The 15435-nt window shown below is 40.3% G+C and overlaps 2 protein-coding genes across 2 annotated transcripts; one reads left to right on the top strand and one right to left on the bottom strand.

The window, feature by feature from the left end:
• The first annotated feature begins 561 nt into the window (after positions 1 to 561).
• apobec2b (apolipoprotein B mRNA editing enzyme, catalytic polypeptide-like 2b) lies at positions 562 to 5663 on the top strand. The gene is made up of 4 exons (XM_077513599.1): positions 562 to 2183; positions 3568 to 3748; positions 4942 to 5291; positions 5368 to 5663. Exons 1-3 carry the CDS (start codon positions 1828 to 1830, stop codon positions 5287 to 5289), a joined length of 885 nt encoding a protein of 294 aa, XP_077369725.1. The 5' UTR covers positions 562 to 1827; the 3' UTR covers positions 5290 to 5291; positions 5368 to 5663.
• Positions 5655 to 14666, bottom strand: LOC144014080 (obscurin-like protein 1). Its single transcript, XM_077513596.1, has 17 exons — positions 14569 to 14666; positions 14459 to 14500; positions 13524 to 13589; positions 13272 to 13340; positions 11832 to 12125; positions 11483 to 11752; positions 11110 to 11397; positions 9344 to 9607; positions 8613 to 8903; positions 7441 to 7716; positions 7221 to 7341; positions 6806 to 6963; positions 6627 to 6728; positions 6377 to 6445; positions 6182 to 6241; positions 6037 to 6099; positions 5655 to 5962 (listed from the first exon to the last, which is right to left on the bottom strand). Exons 1-17 carry the CDS (start codon positions 14633 to 14635, stop codon positions 5895 to 5897), a joined length of 2568 nt encoding a protein of 855 aa, XP_077369722.1. The 5' UTR covers positions 14636 to 14666; the 3' UTR covers positions 5655 to 5894.
• Positions 14667 to 15435: the final 769 nt, after the last annotated feature.

The raw sequence follows: 15435 nt of genomic DNA, 5'->3' as shown, positions 1-15435 counted from the left end.
TAAACGTGTGATGGGTTCTTAAATGGAAGCATTGTGCCGTAGGTTTTAAGGTAAGGTGTCGGTTATAGGGTTTAAAGTGTCACAGACACTTTGCTGTAAGGCATCATTAGTTCTTGTATGTAAGGTGTTCGATTCTAAGGTGTAAGATACTATTGGTTCAATGGTGTAAGGTGCTTGTTGAGTCGAGAGTGTACGGTGTCATCAGTTCTAGGGTTCACTGAAGCGCCTGTGACACATTAAACCAGGGTGAAAAACCCCAGGCAGGACAGTGGCACTTGAGGACCAGGGTTCCCTACAACTGCCTTCAACCCTACAACCAAGAACACCGTAAAACCTACGGCACAATACATCCTAAAACGACAATACCTTCCATATAAGAACCCATGGCACCTAACGCGCTCGAACCAAGGACACCTTATAAGGCATTAGGAGTTCTTGTACTTAAGGTGTCATTGATTCTCGGGTGTAAGATGCCGTTGGTTCAGCGGTGAAAGTTGATGTTGGGGCTAGTTCGTAAGGCATCAAGAGGTCTTCTATGTAAGGTGTCATAATGGTGTTAGCTGCTGTGTTCTGTTCTATAAGGATCATACTGTAGTTTCCATCTAGTATGACATCTCTGTAGTTTCATACATGGTTCCTGAATATTGATGACGATTTGTCTGACTGCTGCCTAATCCATTGGTGTGTTGTGGATTGTTTATGCAGCTTGAACTCTGTCTCTGTCTGTCCCTCCCCCTCTCCCCTCCCTTTTTCCACCCACCAGACTGTGACAGCTCATCCATTTGCATTAGACCAGCCAGCTCCTATTGGTAATTGCCTCTCAAATGAATTACTTGGCTGGGAGTGAGGCTGCAGGACGGGGGGAAATTGTAATTGAACGCCTCTGCTCACTCCTTATGCCAAGTGATTACATCTGCAGTGCAGAGAGTCACGGACATGTGCGGTTAGAAAACCGTGGCTTCCCTTCCCCCACTCAACTGACCATATTGATAGAGCGTGATTTCCTGGATTGAATGTACAGTACGCAGACACATGCATAGGCCTACTGGGCCACCCTCCATTCTCCCATTGCTATTTATAACACAGAGAGGCATCATGTTTGTCTGCACTCCTCTATTTAGGTGGCTGGGGGCTTAGGCAGCTTATTTCTGATTGCTTCGTGCTGAAGGACAGTACAGTTGCCAAAAACAAAAGTTATGGTTCTGTATTGAGAGAGCCTTGGTAACCCGGTATACACACATGGATAAATAGACCAGTTACGTTATTAATAACCTGCCTGTTGCTGACCACTGACTGTCAGTAGAGGTCGGCACATCTTTTGTTTCAGGGATAGCACACTTAGTCACTCATTTGTAAGCTATGAAGACAAGTACGCCATAACAAATAGGACACCTGGTCCTAACAGTTACAGGAGCTGAAAATGGGAGGAGGTAATATGGAGTTGAGTAGTGATAAAAGACTTTCTACAGAGTGTTTGCTGTAATATTTGTCCATCAATCAGAAGAGGGGGCCTAGCTCATAGAATCTCTTCTGTTCTAGTTTATCCAAAGTTGTTTGGTGGCGTTGGTGAGGACTGCAGATTTTTCAGACACTGAACGTATCCACCTATGTCTTCAAGCACCTCGTGAACAGGATAACAATTAAATGTCCTTTGAACAGCGAGGCTAGTCCTACCTATGTCATTTAATATGCTGTCTTGTTAGCTCTTACCCTTTTAGCATCCAGGACCTAGATGGGGGCCAAGAGGGGGGAGAGAGTTCACAGAGCCTGCCCCTGCCAGACATACACACGAAACGGCTCGGATCACAATAGCTTCTATTTTTGTTGATGCACTTGGGTTATCACGCACTTGCACCCACTCTCTCTCCCCCTCTTCCTCTTCATCCAACACTCTCTTGCTCCTACAAAATCATGGCAGACAGAACCAGCCGGGTCAGTGTTAAGCGAAAGGAGAAGAAGGTGGAAAACAAAACCAATGATGATAAGGAGCAAGAACAGACCAAAAGTGTCAAAAAGCAGGATAAAGTTGCCAAAAAGCCGGAGACTACCTCTGAACCATGCGCCGTGGATGAGGACAAGAGGAACGGGGAAGCTGCCGGAGCAGCAAGCAATCAAGTGAAGAAAAATGATGGAAACGGCGAGTATGAGCCTATTGAACTGCCGCCATTTGAGATCATCACAGGGTGGGTAAGATGCTTGCTTATCTGGTGTACATATTTGTTTTTCTTCTGCATGCATAGATTCAGTGAATAGGGATATACAGTATTTTGAAACTAGCCATATAACTAAAGAAGCATCGATGCATAGATCTATTTGTATACTTCATTTGCCTCATCATAGACTAACACAGAGACAGGTTTGCAGAAAATGATCTTGATGACATATCACTGAATTCCTGACTAACAGGAAGTATTAGTGGGAAGCAGCACTGTAGTAGTACAATTACTTAGATGGATGAACGAGGTATCTGAACTTTACTTGAGTATTTTACATTTGAAAACAGATAACTGTAATTCCTACTACTTTTTTTTCTCTCAAAATAGGCTTGTTAATATTTTTTTCCCCACTAGAGAAGTCAGATGCGGTTGATAGACTGAGATCTTTGCATTTTACCAGGTGGAAAAAAACAGGGAGAGCAGCAATATGGATGAATGTAAACCAGGGTATTAACAACAATGGCAACAGATTTGGAGAAGCATATATAGTCCACCTTTGGCCTTTTTGAAAATAAGTGTTGTCAGATATAACGCGTTGTCTTGTGTCAGCCTAAAAATCACCAAAAAGAAACGCAAGAAAGTAATGTGCATTTTTTTTTTTTCATTTGTTGTTAGCCATTTTGTGTTTCGCAGTTCACATTAGCAAACCCACATTGTTTTGATAGCATAAAAACGTGGCTGGCCGCTAGCTAGTGAACATGTGTCTTGTACCAGCTTCTGGCACACTGGAACACGTTTTTTTTTTTTTTTTTTTTTTTTTAGCATAAGAGTTGAGAGTTGAATATGTTGTATCTTGTGCCAGCAGGAAAACCCACAAGCTTATTGTATTGAAACAATTTCCATCTAATCTTTAAAAAACAGATGCAAATTTGGTGTAATTTCCCCCTCCAGTTATCATTAGCCAATTTACTGTTTTTTGTTACTCTGTTCACAACGCTAGCAATGGGAACACTTTTTTTTTGATAGCACTAGCTAACTCGAAGACTCAGCATAAGCACTAAGAAAATAGAAGAAGCTATGTTGTGTGCACATTGGTTTGTTTTCATTCTGGTAAATTAACACAAGTGTGTTGAATATGAATATGTGGTTAAAATATGTTTGCATTTGTACATTTTAGAGTCTGTAGCCTACTTTGTTGTACTTTTACTAAAGCAGGCCTACAGCTGTTGTAGTACTTCTATCCAAAGTGGAGTGTGTGTAACAACTCTAACCCCCCCATATTTTTTTTTAACCTTTAACCTTGTTACCCTCAATTTGTATCTTCTTCTTTAGCCTTTGCTTGAAAAGCTTGCAATGTGATCATAAATGTACAGATTGTATTTTATTTATTTATTTTTTACCTTTCTACCAGAGAGCAGATGAGCCCATTCTACTTCAAGTTTCAGTTCAGGAATGTGGAGTATTCATCCGGCAGGAACAAGACCCTGCTGTGCTACAGAGTGGACACGCCAGGGGGCAGTACCGAGCCTTTGACAGGTTATCTGGAGGATGAACATGCCACAGCTCATGCTGAAGAGGCTTTCTTTCAGCAAGTAATGTGCTCCCTCGTCAGCTGTTCATAACGCTTATGTCCCTTTTCCATAACAGTGATTGTGGGCTAATTTCCAAAGTTACACCATTTTTTGTTTTTGTTTTAATGGTCACCCACACTGATAAAAACTGGTGTCCGGGTTACCGTAAGAGCTTCCCGGACCAGATGTTTTTAACACATTTGTTGAAGAACAGGGTGCAATTGTCGCTACAATCAACATGTTTTCAATTATTTATATTAGGGATGCACGATAATATCAGGTGGACGATAATTATCGGCAATTATCGACCAATTTGACGTCAAACAGATAAAACAAAGAAATCCACCGATAATTATCGGCAATTTTCGGTCAATTTAATATCATACAGTAAACCAGATAATAAAGAAATCCACCGATAATAAAAGACATGCCACGTTGGTCCATCCGTTGTATTTGTGGCTCAAGTTGTGCCCAAATCTCAACCCCTCCCATCTCCTATGGTAGTGTTGCATATTTGTGATGTCATGATGCGCGCGACCTCATATTGACAGACGGTGCATCATAGTGACATGCCGGTCGCCAAGTGTGGGCTTTCTTTACTGTGTCTCCCCAAAATGTTACCCTTGCAGTTTTTTGTTGCATTGTTAAAACATGACCGTTTTGTTTTGGCAAAATCAAAATGAGTTACTGGTTGTCTTTGAAGCAGAGATATCAATCAAATCCTCTCCTCACCCTCTCTTTTTATTTGGCTTTCACGCCCCTAGTTACATGGGTGTTCCAACCCTAAAAATGCAAATGCAAAACATAGTTGGAACACAGTGTTGAGTGGAAGATGAGTACATGTGGTCAAGTTTGCAATTATTCAACTTATAGGAGGACTCGAAAGTATATTTGTATTTAAGTTAATTTTGCAAACAATTATCGGCTTACTTATCGGTTATTGACATCAGCACGTTCTAAATTATTCGTTTATCGGTATCGGTTGAAATTAGTATTATTGTGCATCCCTAATTTATATTAGCCTGCAAGTTATACTTCCAAAATCCTCATCTATAACAATGAATATGTGTATACGCAGACTAATGTAACACAAATCTCATTAGGCTAAATTGGTTTATACAGTGAGTTTCTAACTGGACCACAAATGAACTGGTTTGAATGGAAAAGAGGTACGTGAAATGCAAACCGTTTTCTCGCCTCTCTTACCCCTCAAGGTTCTCCCTGACAGTAACCCTTCCCAGGAATATGACGTCACATGGTACGTGACGTCCAGTCCCTGTGTGGCCTGTGCAGCCAAGCTGGCCGACATCCTCCGGCAACGCAAGAAGCTCCGTCTGTGTGTTTTCTGCTCTCGTCTCTTTGAGTGCGAGGAGCCAGAGATAGTGGAGGGGCTCAAGGGCCTGGTGAGCGCTGGCTGCAAGCTCAGGATGATGAAGCCCTCCGACTTCCAGCATGTTTGGGAGACGTACGTGGAGAAGGAAGACCAAAGCTTTACTCCCTGGGAAGACTGTAAGGAGAACTACGACTACTATGTGGAGAAGCTGGCTGATATCCTCAAGTAGATGTAAGCCAGCCGATCAGTTTACGTTGTTTGAAGTCTTTCAATTTCTAAGAAATTTTTTTTTCTCTACCTGTTGCAGATTCATGTGTGGACAGGATTTCTCCTCCAATGGAATATTTTGAATATTTTTGGGGGTGATTTCATTTGGAAGCCAGAAAATGTTACTTTATTATCATCATTTTTTTTGTACTGTAGTTTTATTCATCACGTATCATCCAACATGCCACAACAGACAGGCATTAAATTACAGCTCCTGTTTTTAAGCTTTATCGTAACTGTCTAATCTGGTGTTTGTCGGAATAATTGTACATACATCAACAGAGGTTGGCTTATACAGTACGGAATAGAAGATGACAAAAGTAGTACTTGGAGTTCAAAAATATTTTAACAGTACCTAAGTGAATTCAAAACAAAAATACAGTCCTACACTTCCAAGCAACCAATATTATTTGCAATCTGCCTCACTGGAGTTTTAACTTTTCACCACCAGTTAAATATTTATCTTTTCTCTCGTGGCCACTCTCATTATGTTCTTATTTTCACAAACGTTTTCTTTGGCTGATGCGTGCAGGTTTCAAATACTTTAACACAGACATCTTTGGCTGCTCAGTGTTGAAAGGAAACCATCGGACTTTCCTCCGCTGGGGGTCTTTCGCTGTTCTCTGTTGTCACAGCTATAGACATAAAGAGACAGAAAGAGTGTGTGGACAGCTCCATTACTAATTATTATACACCACAACTATCTTACCTTGATCATCCGAAGAGGTTACCGGTATTGGTGTTGCTTCACTACAAATAATATCCGCTCCTTCTGCAGGACCAATTTGAAGAAAGATAAGTTAGGATTGGATCAAGTTTTATGACCCAACATCATTCTTTCTTCTGCTCTGTACCTTTTGCTGGAACGGTTAGTTCCGCATCGGTGATGTAATCAACCATTGGACAAGGAGCGTCTGCAGGCAAGAGAGCGGAACTTAAACACGAGTGCCAACGCCCAGACTGAGGCAAGCCGTGCATGTGGTTCCTAAAATAACTTCTGAATAAGTCATCCAACGTGAGGAAATAGACAGCGGCCTGTGTCGCCATACCGTCACGGTCCTTGAGCTGAGCCATGGTGAGAAAGAGCTCGCCCTCCTCTGGCCCTTCATCATGAACCTCTGCACAATTAGAAAAGACACCTGGTCACCATGCTGCCACACAGGCGCAAGTTTGACACATTTGATAGTCCTCAAAATCAATGGTTCTCAAACTGGGGTCCGTACGGGGCACAAACTAGTACACAGAAGTATCCTTGGTCCCAAAATGTTTGAGAACCCCTATTCAAAATGTCTACCACACCTTTTTTTCTGGTGACTCTGAGAACAATGCATCCGAAGAAAACAGCAACAATCCCGAATAAGATACAGCCAGAGATGGAAAGAAGCACACGCCTCTTTAACACTAGAGAAAATCAAAGCCAAAAATGAAAGTGAGGAAGTACTTGTCCAAAATCATCAAACATGCAATTCAAAACTTACATAAGTTTCTCGTTGCGAGAGGATCGCTGTGTTTGGAGTAAGAAGGGCGCCCATTGCGAATGCCCTGGCAAATGTATTGGCTCTGCACAGGGTCATTCTGGGGTGTTACTGTGTATTTGTCAGACGACGAGTTCACGATCCAGTGCCCTTCCTTATACCTGTTTGATGCATCATATGTTACACACGCGGGCCACAACATTCAGTCCCCTTGCACAATCTAATGACATCCAGTATAAGGTGGGAAACGAGAAAAGTCACATCTAAGGAAACCTTGAAAAGCACCAAAAACTCTGTGGGAAAGCCATCCGTTCCCATCAGTCGGCTTCCTGATCAAGATATCGTATTGGATGTCGTGATTGTGTTGATGTGTATTAATATTGTCTTTGTAAACAGCATGGAGGAAATTGGCTACTACCATGTGTAATTCCACTTCCACATGTCCTTGCTACTTTTCACCTCACACTTAAGGACGAGACTGTCAGTGGAAAAGACCTCGGACCATCCGGTTAAGACGATTATATTTGCTGTTGGCCGATCTGCAGAAACAAAAATACCATATATAAACCAACTACCTATCAAACACATATTCTACTGGATGTGTCAGTGACTATTACAAGGGAAATGAAGGTACATACCTTCAACTTGGAGCTTTAAAGCCTGACTTTGTTCCGTGTTGAAGACACCAGTCATTGTCCCTCTGGTTGCTTGACACATATATGACCCAATGTTTGTTTTGACCACAGACCGTATGCTGTAGTTCTTTCCAGAGGCAGCGAGCCGAGCGCCATCTTTGTACCACACATACTCCCAACCAGAGGACTGGTTAATGTGACAGCTATATGAGACCGAATCTCCAGTGTGCATGACCATGTGTTCAGGGTCCTGCACCAGTTTGATGAATGGTTTGTTGTCTAAGGAAAAAAACAACGATTGCACGTGTCGTTTGCAATTTTACAAATACAGTGGTACTTGGACAAACTGAATTCATTCATGACCATGTCTTAACCACAGGTGTCAAATCCGGGTCCAGGAATTAAAAACCCTGCCACAGTTTGGTTTTCGCAACAGGTGCTTCTACTCAATTAGCAAATAAATGACATCCCCAGAAACTGGTTGATCGGAAGTCCCTGTGCTAAAGCCAAACTGTGGTTGGGTTTTACTTTCTAGACCTGCATTTGACTTCTGGTCTTTTTTCACATCACTCATATCACCATTGAATTTTCCCCACTGAAATGAATTTAAATGCTATTAATCAGTTCCAGCAACAGTACAACTGCATGCATTATACAGTAATAGGGGTGTGAATTGCCTAGTACCTGACGATTCAATTCGTATCACGATTCATAGGTCACGATTCGATTCGATACCGATTAATGCCTTTACAAATTTGTAAATCGATTGTTGCGATTCTTTACTCAAATTTAGAAAATACTTCAATAAACATCTACATGTATACTGTAAGATTTGTATGAAAATTTATTATTTATTTATCTGAAACTTCAGGCTTATAACTGTGAGCCACTATATTTAACAAACATGTTGTAATCTGTTTCATGTTTGAAGAGCATTGAAATAAAATATTAAGGCTTAATGCTCCATTAATATAACATTCTTCCATGTTTAAGGCGTGAATCCTAACCCTAAGTAAGACATTTTGTTTGAATATTTTTCCATCAAAAATGGATGTTTAAAAATCGATTCGGCTGCCTATTGAATCGATTCGAGAATTGCGAGCTGTAATATCGCGATATATTGCCGAATCGATTTTTTTTTAACACCCCTATACAGTACAAAAAAGAAGACTCACCATAAACCTTGAGGGTCATTCCAGATGTGAAGTTGCTGCTAACAGACCTGCCCTTGAGCTTCCCCGAGCAGCTGTACTGTCCTTGATGAGAGGTTGAAGCAGAACCGATAGACAGAGTAGCTCCATCGGGCCCGAAAGATACCGTGTCATCTCTGTGGATCACCTGATTGTCTCTGCGCCACGTATACGTCCAGCCAGAACTGTGGGCCATTGCGCAGCTGAATGTCACACTCTCGGTGGGGAACACATCAGCCCACTGACTGCTTCGCGTCAAAGACGGAACAGGGATTTCTGAAAAGACACATAGACTGTCCAATCAGCTAGCTAGCTAGGTAGCTATCTATCTATCTATCTATCTATCTATCTATCTATCTATCTATCTATCTATCTATCTATCTATCTATCTATCTATCCTTTTATCAAGTTCCTATATATGTTCATGGCCTGTTGGAAACTGAAAATGTGAAATGCAGAGAAAAGATGACCAAGTTACAGAAACAGGTCACCGCCACCTGCCCCAGTTTAATATTCACCGCTAAATGTACAGTATTCATTTCCGGCACCTCCCTGCACAGTACCACATCCTGTTTGAACAGATTAAAAGAAGCTTGGAAAGGAAGCAAAGTGCACACTAAATGATGTTCCACTCAGACTTCCTGAAGTTTAAAAAGCGGCACATTGTTTCAACTCAATGAATAAGGTTTTTTTTCAGCTGATTGAACCAAACCCACCAAGAACATATTGAGTCATGCTGTCGCTGATGTCTGTGGATGTTCTTTGGCCTCTGGTGGCTTTGCACCAATAGGTCCCCTCATCATTGGGGCCAAGTCGGATTCCGAGGGTTTCGTCTGTGACCGCAAGCTCTTTTCCGTCTTTGAACCAGTGGTACACCCAGTCAGACCCCAGATGAACTTTGCAGGTGAATGTGGTGATTTCTCCAACATACAATGAGTTCAAAACGGGAACCTTGCTCAGTGACGGTTTCGGGATATTTCCTGAAACAAACACAATGCGTGGATCAATAATTCAGTTATTCGTAGGCCTCACTAACAGCAGTGCCAGTGGTTCTACAGGATATGCAGTTTCCCTTAATTGGTATGAAAATGATGATTAAAAAACACTTTGTACAAATAACTAATTAATATTTGTGTTTATTTATTTATGCTAATGATGTATAGTGACAATCAGAACAATTAAATGCTCCTCCACTAGAGCACGTTTCCATTCTTGTACACTGGTTGCAAAATACTGCTCTACGAGAGAAAAAAAATTCGACCGAATACAAAAAATGGACAGTTATTGAAGGTCAGGACAATTTTGAAGACCTGCAACCTTTGTAATGATCAGCATTGTCATTTCTTAAAAGCTGTATCTATCCTTCATTGTTTGCTAAGACTTTTCTGTGTTAATTACGCCTTTGCTTTAGATGTAGAAATTGAAAAAACAAAACAAAAAAACTAACAAACAAAATTTCAAATCTATACTGTATGGCCACAAAATATTTGCTGGACATCAGGTGAAACAAAACCTTTTTCTTGAAAGTTGACTCTTCTTATAAACGAGAGAGCTAACATAAAGTAAAGAATTAACACATTCATTGCCAGACCAGCAAAAAATGCATCATTTGACGTCTTTTTCCGTCAGTGGCAGTGAATGAGTTAAACGTGGTAAAAATCAATGAAGCAATTATAAATTGCTGATATAATGTACAGCATGGGTGTCCAAACTTTTTCCTCTGAGGGCCACAGACAGAAAAATAGAAAGCTGCAAGGGCCACTTAGATTTTTTTTTTCAAGTTATTTATTAACACATTCATTGCCAGACCAGCAAAAAAATGCATCATTTGACGTCTTTTTCCGTCAATGGCAGTGAATGTTAAACGTGGGAAAAATCAATGAAGCAATTATAAATTGCTGATATAATGTACAGCATGGGTGTCCAAACTTTTTCCTCTGAGGGCCACAGACAGAAAAATAGAAAGCTGCAAGGGCCACTTAGATTTTTTTTAAAAAGTTATTTATTAACACATTCATTGCCAGACCAGCAAAAAAATGCATCATTTGACGTCTTTTTCCGTCAATGGCAGTGAATGAGTTAAACGTGGTAAAAATCAATGAAGCAATTATAAATTGCTGATATAATGTACAGCAGGGGTCTCCAAACTTTTTCCTCTGAGGGCCACAGACAGGAAATTAGAAAGCTGCAAGGGCCACTTAGCTTTTTTTTTTTTTAAAGTTATTTATTAACACATTCATTGCCAGACCAGCAAAAAAATGCATCATTTGACGTCTTTTTCCGTCAATGGCAGTGAATGAGTTAACAAGTAGCAGTCATCCCCCTAGGATTGTATTTAAAACCTAAAAAAAAAAAAAAAAACTTCCATCTGTCCATTTCTAAAGAATCAGAAGGGAAAATTACAACAGACAACCACACCCTACACACTTACAATTAATCTGGCAGGAAATGTTCGCAACAAAAGTGTAAAAACGTCACTTACCATAAACTGTCACACTTGTGGTGCTGCTGAAAGCAGAGCTGACTTTTCTGGACTCCAGGTGCGCTTTGCAGGCATATCTTCCCTGGTGGGCTCGAGAAGCAGAGGTGATGTTAAGAAGAGCTCCCCCTAAGCTCAGGACCAACGCCGGGTCTTCTTGGAGCGCCGTTCCGTCTCTATGCCAGGTGAAGGTCCAGCTAGGGCTGCCCACGTTACAAATAAGCTCCATGCTTTCCATTTGGAACACATCCAACCAGGAAGACTGTAGCTTCATGGTTGGCATGGGTGGTTCTGAAGTTATAAGAGGCAGTCAGAACAAAGAGGAAAGTAGAACGGCACGTATTGAATAAGCTGTGAAGTAGGTTGTCATGCTTACCAGACACCTGCAGCGTTGACGTTTCACTCTGCTCTGTGTAGAAAGGACTTTGTCCTCTCTTGGCTTTGCAGTGGTATCGTCCGCTGTCAGACAGCGCTAAAGAAACTATTGTAGAACTATTTTTTAGCGATCCTTGGATTTCCTTGTCATCATGATACCACAGATAGTCCCATCCAGAGGACATAATTACACACTGGAAGGTGACAGATTCTCCAGGGAACATTTTCTGCAACTCCGGGTTCAGCATCAACGTTGGCTTTGGTTTGTTTGCTAATAAGTAAGAAGACATCACAAATTAACATGAATGTAATTTTAAACAAAGTGAGGGATAGTGAGATATGAAACGTACCATAAACTTTGAGTTCAACTTGGTTACTATTGATGGAGTCGCCCTTTACTTTGTGATGAGCTTTACAAGAGTATATTCCAGAGTGCGCCCGAGATGCTTCAGCGATTGTTAGTGTTTCTTGGTGGGGCGGATTTGATGAGACATTTATGTCTGCATCAGGCAAGCGCTGCTCATTTCTATACCAAGTGAAGGTCCAGTCAGAGCTGTCATTGATACTACACCGAAACTCTGCTTTCTCAAAGGGGAACACGTCCCACCAGGGGGACTGCAGGTGCAGTGACGGGACCGGAGGCTCTGGAAATGCGGGAAATATATGTAGTAGACATTAGCATAACAAACTGCAGAGTAAACCATTTCAGGTTCTGGCTTTGTGGTCCCACTATTTTGCTGATTTATTTTTTTCTACAATTCAATGACAATTTTGTTCGGCCTCTCATTGGTTTGTGGATTGTAGTTCCACTAGATGGTGGGACACTATTTAGTATGACACTGTGTAAATTTGTCTAAAGAAGAAGAGTGAAACCAGGAAGTACCAGTTTTTCAGCGAGCTCATAGATATCTATAAGACGCTGGATGCTCAAGGTAGCGTTGGCAGCTTCCTCACTGGTCGGCCATTTTAGGACAGGGGGCTGCTCCGGTCGGTGCACTGTGCTGTAGTCGGAGCTAAGTTGGATAATTTACTCAAATACTCAGAATTCGTAATCAGATTGGTTCTTTATAAGCCTCATTAATGTGGCTATGATTCAGGCTGAATGTTTAAATTGTGTTTTTGTTTGTTTGAAAAATGTGGCATAGTTGTGTACACGCTACGTTTACCTGACAAAGCAAGCTGTTTGAAATTTGTTTGAGAATTTGGGAGTTCAAAGTCTGCACTCCATTGACCCTAATGATCGAGCAGCCATGCCCCTGTTCCAAGATGGCCGCCGTGTGTCAACGTTACTTTGCTTTTTACATCTACAGAAAGCGGCGGCTGTAGGTTCATTTTATAATGTACATTCATTTTATAATGTGTATCTGTGGGCATGATTACCGGTTGATAAGTTAAGATTGTTTGTCTGGACAAAAAAAAAAACAAAAAAAAAAAAAAAACAAAAACAAAAAAAACAAACGGGATTTGTTTACTGTAAACACATCGGGATCGGGACACTGATTCTACATTATTTTTGTGTTTTCCTCTTGCTCGCTCTCATTATTATATCTGTTTAAATGTGTTTGTTTTATTTATTTTTTTAAAAATGTACGCTCTGTAAATGCTATGAAACCATATGGTGTATTTAAATAGGATGCTTCTATATTTTTACTTATTGTGGTAGTGGTCTGAAACGTGACCCCCCCCCCTACAATGGAGGCTGTATATGACAAGAGATCTTTCTTCCTTTCCTTTTGTTTTAACTGCTGCACATACCCAATTCGACTTTTTTTTCTCCACATCATGCTTACCATAGACAGTTTGTGTCTCAGTTGACACTTCACTAGTTGGGAAAGTGTCGCTGAACATGGAGGTGACTTCTGGAGAGGGAGAAATGACAACAGTTAATATTTTGGTGAAATACGCCTATAAACATTTTCACCATCTTCTTGGAGCAGAAATGGAACAAACAAAATTGAACAATTTCATAATTTCTCAACGTAATCATTTCAGGAAGTAGTGTGCCTTGGGGGAATCATTTTTGTTGTTGGTCCTTTCCTCACCATAGATCGTTTGGTCCTCAGTTGGCAGCGCACTGCTTGGGACAAAATCCATCCACATGGAGGTAACTGGTAGTTCAGACGACAACACAGTTCAAATTTTTCAGTTTAAGCACATTGCCACAAGAATAAGCAAATTGTACTGCAATAGGATGATGTACTTGTAAATAAACTCATCTAAGGCTTGGTACACAATTGGCTGAAGACAATCTGTCTTTTTTTTTTTTTTTTTTTTTCTTTACTTTAGTCCCTTCCCGACTAAGAATAGCAAATGCAAGACTATCAGATTATTCTTTCATTTGAGATGTCTTAAAATTGGATTTGTCTTGATAATAGGGTCCAAAAAACCAAAAACCTTCAAGTTTGTCTCCAGAGTCAATGACTCAAAAATATATAGTGTTTTGTGCTGCTTTCGTCATCACGAGTACACCACACACTAAAACTAAGTCAAAACACTTGTTCATTTTTTTTCTTGTTATGTGGAGGCTCTCTTACATTTTAAACATCAGTTAAGATGTTAAACACCGGTATGCGTAGACTCAGTTTCAGGAAAAAATGAACTAAAATGCAGCTCAACACGAGCACAAACTGCCGTCTTAGTCAGCCTGAAACGTGTATGCAAATGAAGAACAATAATATCACAGACTGCGGAACAACATTTAAATATGGCAAAATAATGGAATTACAGAAACATAGTGGAAAGCGCTGATCTAAAATTGCCTCAGGAAGTGTCACTCGCATGAGAACAAACTACTTCATGTTTCTTCGATGTGACTTCCTCAACATTGTTTTCATTTGGTTCTGTGTTTTACCTCGGATTAGGAAACATAAAACACAAGAATATAAAGATAAATAATTACAATAAAAAAAGAAGAAATGCAACTCTAATCCTTCAAGCTAGATCGAGTGTAATACACATATTTGAAAAAGTTTCTTACCATAATCCTCATCAGTCATAGCCACACAGACCACAGAAAAACCTGTGAAAACAAATAGAGATGAACGCTTTTGAACGTTCCTCTTAATTGATGGATGTACTCAGACTTACACATGACAGCAAAGATCTTGATGAGCTCCATTTTCCATTGAGCGGCACATGCAGTCAAGTGATGCATTTGCTGAAGCTCAATAAAGGAAACCCACTGAACGGGCGTGCGAGCAGCAGCTTTCCTCTATTGGCCACATCTGCTTTTTTCACGCTGTCGTCCAGGAAATGAGTTAGTCAAGCATGTATCAGCATGTATTACCAGAGCTAGTCTTACCAGGTATCAAAATTAAGCCACTTTATCATTGTTATTTTATTGGGAGTAAAAAGCAGAATAAAATTAAATACAATAGTAGGCCTATATATACTGCACTTGCTGCAATTTTGTAGCTCATTTCTTTGGACTCTGACAAGAAAGTTATAGTACTTGCTCATCATTTTCTAAACTCGACATCATGTGCATATACAGTGGATCCTCGCATAGCTTACTTGTGGTTCGGAACGGGCGGATTTACCTTTCTGGGATTTTTTTTTTTTTCAAGTCTTTTAAAAATATATTTTTTTTCCTTTTTCCCTCCAAAGTTTTTGGGGAAAATATTTCTTCTACATTTTTTTTTTTTTTTTTAAAGAATTTTAGGATTAAAATACTCCCCCCCAAGGCATTTATAATGACTATCAATTACTGTATATATGATTTTATATTGCAATGTGAATACTACACACACGCACACACGTATATATATATATATATATATATATATATATATATCTCCATCCATCCTTTTTCTTGACCGCTTATTCCTCACAAGGGTTGCGGGGGGTGCTGGAGCCTATCCCAGTTGGTTTTGGGCAGTAGGCAGGGTACACCATGGACTGGTTGCCAGCCAATCGCAGATGATATATATATATATATATATATATATATATATA

The sequence above is a fragment of the Festucalex cinctus genome, chromosome 2 (assembly GCF_051991245.1).
Source record: "Festucalex cinctus isolate MCC-2025b chromosome 2, RoL_Fcin_1.0, whole genome shotgun sequence".
NCBI classification, from domain to species: Eukaryota; Metazoa; Chordata; class Actinopteri; order Syngnathiformes; family Syngnathidae; genus Festucalex; species Festucalex cinctus.
The sequence above is the reverse complement of the archived record's forward strand: the minus strand, read 5'-3'. Positions and strand labels throughout refer to the sequence as shown.

What these genes read in the sequence shown, in the direction of transcription:
- LOC144014080 (XM_077513596.1), bottom strand. Translation starts at nt 14,635, where the DNA reads ATGCATCACTTGACTGCATGTGCCGCTCAATGGAAAATGGAGCTCATC. An exon ending in GTCAACGCTGCAGGTGTCTG is followed by an intron (nt 11,398 to 11,482) that starts GTAAGCATGACA and finishes TTATAACTTCAG; the next exon opens with AACCACCCATGCCAACCATG. An exon ending in ACTAACCGTTCCAGCAAAAG is followed by an intron (nt 6,100 to 6,181) that starts GTACAGAGCAGA and finishes TTGGTCCTGCAG; the next exon opens with AAGGAGCGGATATTATTTGT.
- apobec2b (XM_077513599.1), top strand. Translation starts at nt 1,828, where the DNA reads ATGCACTTGGGTTATCACGCACTTGCACCCACTCTCTCTCCCCCTCTT. An exon ending in CCATTTGAGATCATCACAGG is followed by an intron (nt 2,184 to 3,567) that starts GTGGGTAAGATG and finishes CCTTTCTACCAG; the next exon opens with AGAGCAGATGAGCCCATTCT. An exon ending in AAGAGGCTTTCTTTCAGCAA is followed by an intron (nt 3,749 to 4,941) that starts GTAATGTGCTCC and finishes TTACCCCTCAAG; the next exon opens with GTTCTCCCTGACAGTAACCC.